This window comes from Glycine soja, chromosome 7 (assembly GCF_004193775.1).
Source record: "Glycine soja cultivar W05 chromosome 7, ASM419377v2, whole genome shotgun sequence".
In the NCBI taxonomy this organism is placed as follows: domain Eukaryota; kingdom Viridiplantae; phylum Streptophyta; class Magnoliopsida; order Fabales; family Fabaceae; genus Glycine; species Glycine soja.
Window position 1 is genome coordinate 19,981,743 of NC_041008.1, and position 8,687 is coordinate 19,990,429.

Below are 8,687 nucleotides of genomic sequence, written 5' to 3' on the forward strand. Positions count from 1 at the left end.
TATAAAATTAATACATGCAAAAGCAATTTATAAAATAAGGTAGATAAACAAGAGTAAGAATTAATGTTCTATTAAGAGGAGGTGGGTGCATTAGTGCATGCAAGAGCAATTAATACACCGATCACATGTATCAATTAATATAATTTTTTTTTAGATTAATAAGTACTCTCAAGTTTATATTCTAAATATATAACTACGTTAAATATTCAAATGATGAAAAAGAACTTTACTAATTATAATAAATTTATTTGACTTACGTTGTGTTCAGTGTGAAAGTCAGGAGTGCAACCAGCGGTGGAGTATCTCGAGAGCGGAGGAAGCCATTGCCCCCCTCCAATTTTTTTTCCCACAATATATATATATATATATATATATATATATATATATATATATATATATATATATGGCACCCCCAATATACTATATTTTTCATACTTTCTAAACATGGATTAAATGAAATATTGATCAACTGAGCGCTTTTGATAAATAAATGAATATAAATCTTTTATTACGTGACTGTGTTACAAAAGTGAAAGTGAACATTGTCATATCTGTGCAAAAGTAACATATCTTTTTCGTAATTGTTTCATATCCTTAGAATTACTTTTTGAGAAGAAAATAAGAAAAAAATAAACAAGTTTTTATAATTAAGTTAAAATTAGTTTTGCATAAGTTAAAAATAATTTTTTAGACAAGCAATGAGAGAACTTTTCTAAATTAGCAATAAAAGAGCTTTTACATATTAGTTTGTGTAAAAATTCATCTTATTTTTTCTTTTTATTTTTTTTCCTAGGAGTGTCTCCAATAAAATATTTCATTTTAATATCTTAATCATTTTCTTGGTGGATCCCGCAATGTCATATGACTCTTAAGATCTCTTCCATTTTTTTACTCTAATGGTAGATATTATTTAGAGATCTTAAATTATTTTTTTAGATCCAATAAGAATTGAATGCAAATTAATTTTGTGGAGAGAGTAGAATTTTTTCTTTTGAGATGAATCTGGATAGTTCTTCTACACGAATTAGATCTTCACATGAAAATTCAATTATTAGATATGTTTTTACTTCTAAAGAACTTTATCAAAACAAACATTAATAAACACATGAAAGAGAGTAATAATTTTACAAGATTAGCTTTATCATCATTATTTTATTTTTAGTTTTTGTTGTTCATCATTAATGTTAGGTTTAATTAGTATTTTGGCCATCTAATTTATTTTTAAGTTCAATTTAGTCCTCATATTATTAAAAAGTTCAATTAGATTTGTATTTTTTTCAAAATGATTCAATTAAGTCATTTATGTTTATAAGTTTCAATTATGTCCCTTATTTTTTTAAAATTGGTTCAATTTAGTCCCATTTTAAATCAAATTTAGTCTTATTTTTTTAAATGTTTGAAACATATGGAAGAAAAATGTGACTAAATTAAACCTATTTTAAAAATAAATATAGGATTTAATTGAACATTTTAAAGTAAAGAGACCTAATTGAAATATTTTGAAGAATTAAAGGACCTAATTAAATATTTTAATAATAAGATGACTAAATTGAACCTAAAAATTAAATTAAAAGACTAAAATAGTAATTAAACAAGAATATTACAAGAAAAATGAGTAAAAACATTAATTAATATTACATTGAAAAACTAAAATAATTATTTCAAAACTTATATTTTATTGGTCCCCTCAAAATAATCAGTCAAGCTCCGTCACAGGTTGCAACAAAATAAGAGTAAAGCGGGATTTAAATGTTTGGCACGAGTGACAAAAGTTGTTGAAAATCAGAGGACAATAACATTTTAATTTCACTCCAAAAATGACATGAAATACAATGAAAATTTATAGGAATATCGTGACTACTTCATCTAATTTTAAAATTGTCTTTTATCTAGTGACATGAAGTAGATGAACTTGATTTTTTTGTTCCTTTCTAAGCTACCCCCATGCTATCCCTTCAAAATGACGTCGTTTTGAGAGTTGTGTTAATATTTTCACAATTAAATATTAACACAATTCCCAAAACGACAACGTTTTCAAAGAACAACACACTTAAAAAGGGATAACAAAAAAGTCAATTTTAAAATAGATTAGTGTAGTTTAACCAATATCAATGAAAACCAATTATGCATCTACCTTAGGGAATCAAAAATCAATTATGATGCATACATATTTGATTATGCTAAACATAATTGAATATCCTTCATTTCATAATCGAATATGATAACCCAATTTCTATGCCAAATTCATTTTCTTGCAAGGGCATATTTGATTATGCATTTTGAGATAATTAATTATGCACCTTCCTTTTTTTTTTTTTTTTTTATAACCGAAGACATATAGTCATAAAATAAAAAAAAATGATTTTGTTCTTTAAAAAAAAATGACAAACTACATGGGCAAAATTGAAATTGTAAAAATACTTAATTTTTTTATTAATTACCTAATAAATCACTTTAATTTAAATCTTTTTTTCCTTTTCATATTTCTTTAATTTTTATTGAATAATTTCACTTTTCACTCACTTTCCTTTCTTTTTCATTCATCACATTTTCATTTACTATCAACCGAACACAACACAATATTAATCATATTTGTTTCTTATCGAAAATACTTATTGCCATTTAAAAAAAAAATTAAACATCTATCAAATATTCTCTTAAACAATACCCCGCTTAACAATTTATGAAAAAGGAAAAATAAAACTTAAAATGAAATTATTCAAATTTTTGTGTCAGAGAAATTAAAGTATTTATACAAACAATAACAGAGTGTAACTATGTTAATTAACACGTGAAGAACAAGTCCAATCCAATAGGTAAGTAATCACACATTACGTCAGATTACTACACACACCGATCCAGTCAAAGTCTTATTTCATGACACGACACCTCCAAATTCTCACCCACTTTCCCTTCTCATGTTTAGTAGTATTACCGTTACATCTCATTCACATCAATGCATCAAGAAGTAGTGCTGATCCACCACTTTTCCTTCTCTTGAGATTCTCGTTACCCTTTTCACACTAAACACAGTAAACTCACTCATCACTTGAGAATTCAGATTCATTTCATTTCGCTGTCGTTTTGCTCACACCACGCCGTTTACCGAAATGACCCCTCCAACGACACCCAATGCCTCTCCAACGCACGACGCTCCCTTCTTCCAACCGGCGACGGTTGTTCCGCCACTCCGCTGCTAACTCCCCCGCCGCCGCCCTCATGTCGCCGGAATCCACCGCCACCGCCCTTAATCTCCGGCGGATCCTCGGCGCTGCACTCCTCTTCTTCCTCGTCTCTCTCTCGTGCGTGCTGCTATTCAGAAACGCCTATTACTCTGTCTTCGTTTCCTCCAATCCCTTGTCTCGTTTCACCACCGTTTTTCCGCCCAACGATTCCGCAGCGGTGAGTTCCGTTATCTCTCTATGTTTCTCTCTGTAGTTGTGTTATTTACGTTGGCGTGAGTTTTCTTGTTCTTGAAGCTTTTCATACTCGAATGTAACCGCGGTTCGGAAAGATTTGTATGTTTGTATATGATCAAGGTTTTAAACTGCGGTTGCGATTGCGGTGATGCGATCACAATTACGGTTGCGGAACCTCCAAAAACCTTGCTGTTGTGACCGAAATCGCGGTTCTTGAAAACCTTGGATGTGATTTTCCAAACTGGGAATGTTCCAATCGCGATGATTTTGAGAAAGATTTTAAAGATTGTAAATGATCACGGTGATTTCAGCCACAACTTCAAGGTTTGTGGAGTTTTGGAAACCGACACGGCCACATTTGTGACCGCATGGATCACATTTGTCTGCAATTTCCCATAATAGCGACGGAACTGTGACGGAGATCACAACTTAAAGCCTTTGTTTTGAGCTGAAAATGGTGTTGTTGAATTTGGCTGTTTGATCATTTATGTGTAAGTTGAGTGGTATTGAGAAGCTGTTTGAGGTTGGATTGGATGAACGAATATTGGTGAATTGGAACAATGGATTGTTGAACCATTTTTATATGAAGTTTTTAGTCTCACTAGTTCACAATGCATAGAGTGAATGAAATTCAGTGCCTGAGAAATGCTGTGGTTCTCTTCTCTCTGTTTGGATATTTACTTGAGAAAGATTGAGGTGATGATGAATGAGAAATGGTTAACCGAAGAGGGTGAATCCATGTTCTATTTCATTTTATTATTGCTATTTATTGATTTCTTTCATTTTCTTAGAATAGTTGAAGGTGGGGGATGGATGATAAAATTTGAAATACTATCAAATGTGCATGGTTAGGTAAATGGATATACCCGTTCTTGTTAAAAATATTTATCCTCTATTTGAAAATATGGTAACATTTTAAATATTTGAATGATTAATTTGGTAACTGGTTAAATCTTGAGGGACTAATTTGGCAACAAAATTAAAGACAGACTGCTGCTTTAGAAAAAATATTAGTTTCTTCCTTCGAATTTAGGAAGTCTGGACATTTTTAACTACATGTTTAACTATTTTTAGATTCATTAATTTCAAATGGTGAATTTCCAATATTGAGTACTTGTAGCATATGTTATGGTTGGTCTCTATGACAGAGTTGACTGATTGTCCCTTGCTAGCAGAAACAGAGCTTCCATTGTTAAGTTACTCTTTGGTCTTATGAATATAGAGAATTCAACCATGTTTGTGTCTAAACACTAAATCCTTTCTTGCTTAATTTTAGTTTCACAAGCATAGCATGCCTGAAAAGTACTACATTTACCTAGGCAGTCACATTCTTTGTTCTTTCTGAAATGATTCTTTTGCAGGTAACCAATGAATATTCACTTGAAAATATTCTGAGTGAGGCTGCTATGCAAGACAGAACTGTTATCTTGACAACATTAAATGAAGCATGGGCTGCACCAAATTCAATCATTGATCTATTCCTTGAGAGCTTTAGAATTGGAGATCATACACGCAGGCTCTTGAATCATTTAGTTATAATTGCTTTAGACCAGAAAGCATTTATACGCTGTCAGGCAATACACACCTATTGCTATTTGCTTGTCAGTGAAGCCACTGATTTTCATGAAGAGGCATACTTTATGACTCCTAGTTACTTGAAGATGATGTGGAGACGGATTGATTTCCTACGCTCTGTTCTAGAGATGGGGTACAATTTTGTGTTCACAGTAAGTATTTAAATTACTAACATTTTCATGTTTAATTGGACTGACTTGTGTAATCCTTGAGATCTTGTAAACATGGGAATACTCTCAAAATTTTTTAAGTTTGCAAGTCATTTAAATTTACCTAATTTTATATCCAGCTGGTTAGTATAAAATGTATCAGTAAACAGTGTCATTGCAGCCAAATTTGCAGCTTTGCATTTTTATTTTTATTTTCTTCTTTTGTTGTTTCTCTTTGTGCAGTAATTTCCTTTTCAAAAAATAGAACTTGTTTAGAGAGAGACTTAAATATAGAGATATCTAAATTAGATACTTGTGTCCTCTTCCAGGATGCTGATATCATGTGGTTTAGAGACCCATTTCCTCGGTTTCACAGGGACGCAGATTTCCAGATAGCATGTGATCATTTCACAGGCAGCTTTGATGATGTACAGAACAGACCCAATGGAGGGTTCAACTTTGTAAAGTCCAATAATAGGTCAATTGAGTTTTACAAATTCTGGTATTCTTCACGGGAAACCTATCCCGGATACCATGATCAGGATGTCCTCAATTTTATCAAGGTCGACCCTTTCATTACTGATCTAGGACTGAGGATGAAATTCTTGGATACAGCTAATTTTGGTGGGCTTTGTGAACCAAGTAGAGATTTAAATAAAGTTTGCACGATGCATGCAAATTGTTGCTATGGTATGGATAGCAAACTTCATGATCTTAGAATCATGCTTCAAGATTGGAAATATTATTTGACCTTATCTCCAAGTTTGAAGAGATTGTCAATTATTTCCTGGAGGGTTCCTCAGAATTGCAGGTTGACCATATATACCCTTCATTCAAATATCTTGTTCTTTTTTCTTTTGGTCCATTTTATTTACCCTTATTGATCTGCTTTTAGTCCTTTTCCTTTCATTAATTGGTTGTTTCTTTTCAGCCTCGATTCTCTTAAGCATGATCATGGTTCTCCAGAAAAGAGTGTTCAAGAGGGTTGAAGTTCTCATGGAATATGTTAACTTCTAAGACATTGACAGAGAAGTTCAGCTGAAATGCTGCTGAACCAAAGTTTTTTTTTCTTTAGTTAGGTCTGCTTCTGTAATCAACCAGAATGGTGCTAAAGTAAAGACAGCTCTGGCATATTCAAATTTGAAGAGAAAAATCAATTTTGCTAAACCAAGTACTGAAGAAGTACCTCTACACTCGAAGTTACATTTGTGCAACCTGAAAGATATAACATTCTGTTCTATGCATTGAATATTGTTTGTACTTTGCTCAATTTTGTGCAACATTATGTTGTATTAGGTTCTTTTTCCAGTGCTCAACTCTCCATCTTGTTTTCCCTCAAGCAATACAGAACACAGTAAATTTCAAACTCCAAGCAGTAGTATATACTGTAGGAATTAGGATTTATGCATGTATAAAACTTTTTTGACGGTTACGTTTGCAATCAAGTATGCATAAGGGATGTTCTTACGATTGGCCAATTTTATGAGTTCAACTAATTGGACCAAACTGATTAAAGGAAAATATCTTCTGCATCATTCTGTTTGCCAATTGAAGCATTCTTTAAAATTTTTTGTAACTTTTATTTCAAAAATACCTTTGTGTATAACAAAATGATTGAATCTCCAGAACACATTTTCAATAACTTATACAAATTAAATTCCAATAGTGATTTAAAAAACATTCTGAAGTTAACTTTCTGAAACATATTTAGAACACTTCTAGAAATTTAGTTAGAGGCGACACATTCAAAATATATTTCTGGAAGTTTAATTTGGAATATATTAAATACTCTTTTTGAAAAATTAATTTTGGAAATTGGAATACATTTGAGACACTCTTTTGGAGATTTAGTTTTGGAATGTATTGAATATTCTTATGAAAATTAGTTTTAGAATATATTCAAAGAATTTTACTAGAACACAGTAACGATGTAAAAGTTTTTGTTTTCACATTTCAAATCAATTATATATTGTCATGAACGATAAGAATGTCGAGTTTTAATATAATTATTTTAAGCGGTAAATATAATATAATTATTTTAAAAGTTATGGATAGAAAATTATTTCGAATTAGTTATCAGTATAAAAATATTTACATTAATAATACATCAAAATTAAATGCTACATACAAAATACTCTTTTAGGAATTTAGGCATTTGGTTTAGGAAATTATATTGCATTTTCAAGAACCAGAGAGGAATATTATAATTAAGAATGTTATTCCTGAATATACTTAAAAATAGATTTAATTAGATTTTAACATTCCTAAGATATATTTGCCTTTAAAAACATATTTTTTTAGATATTTTTAAAATTTAAAGTAAAAGTGAAAGCTATAATTGGATTTGAAAATAATTTTCCATATTTCCATGAAAAAATAACTTTTTCACTCCTCATCGTAGAAGAGTGCAGTTCCTCTACAGTAAAAAAAGTAATATTTAGAACAATAACGTATTTATTGATCATATGTTATCATACCGGATTCATTCTCTATAATATCCATTATTAAAATGTTGCATCAAACTCTGCACTTCCTGCAACAAATTATACGAGAACTAAAAGCCCTTATTTGCACCCAATCTATTTAGAAATGCTGCGTTTCCATCCCGAACACAATTTCTAATACCAAAACTGCCAAAATTAACCGCAAGCACAATACAATAAGAAAAGCTATAGTACTTGCCAAGTACCTCACGAAAATGTTGACTAATATTTATGATTTATCTTTGCGTACGTGTTGGATCATGATTTGCAGATCAAACATATCATGCAGAACCAACTTTCCTTCAACCATTCCGCATAGCATCACACCACTACCAAATTTACTTTTCCTTTCCATACTTCCATCTACCCAATACCACACGTAAGATTTTACAAACACAAATATAAATGACAGCAATCACAGATCTAGAAGTTTTAGTTGTGGGGGCAATACTCAGATAATTTAGTGGGAAAAATATTCATGTTATAAATTATTTTTTAAGTATATTTTAAATTATAGGGACAATTTATAACTATACATATACATTATATTAAAAAAAAATTAGTGGCGGCAGTCCCAAAAGACCCTAAAGTTGATCGGTCCCTGAATGACAGTATCACCACTCTGTGTTTTGTATCTTTGCTGTAAAAGAATACATCCACTCTTTCCCATGTCCCTAGCTAATTATGGACATAGAGAATGGATCTGGTTTGATAAGGTGTAGAGTTGAAGTCTTATATTGACTAATAAATAAGTTACTGCTCCAAATATTGCTCTCTTTTACTTCAGAGGATCTGCATTCATCATGGAAATGAAAATATAATAAGCACATGCTATTACCACACTACAAGGAAAATGATTTAAACCTACAGACAAAATCTATTACTAGAAGTTCAAAATTCGTAGGTAAATGTATAAAGGACTTTGTCCTACAGACGTTTTTTGTGTCAACTTTGAGGGAGTATACAGTGACAACTAATAATATGTCATTATAGACTTTACCTACCGATATATTTTTACTTACAATCAAATTTAACTATCACTATAGGTAGCACCTACTATT

At 31.0% G+C, this 8,687-nt stretch overlaps 1 protein-coding gene across 1 annotated transcript; it reads left to right on the plus strand.

The window, feature by feature from the left end:
• The first annotated feature begins 2,902 nt into the window (after positions 1 to 2,902).
• Positions 2,903 to 6,515, plus strand: LOC114419143 (uncharacterized protein At4g15970-like). The gene is made up of 4 exons (XM_028384789.1): positions 2,903 to 3,402; positions 4,781 to 5,146; positions 5,473 to 5,954; positions 6,075 to 6,515. The coding sequence occupies exons 1-4, from the start codon at positions 3,133 to 3,135 to the stop codon at positions 6,130 to 6,132; spliced, it is 1,176 nt and encodes a 391-aa protein (XP_028240590.1). The 5' UTR covers positions 2,903 to 3,132; the 3' UTR covers positions 6,133 to 6,515.
• Positions 6,516 to 8,687: the final 2,172 nt, after the last annotated feature.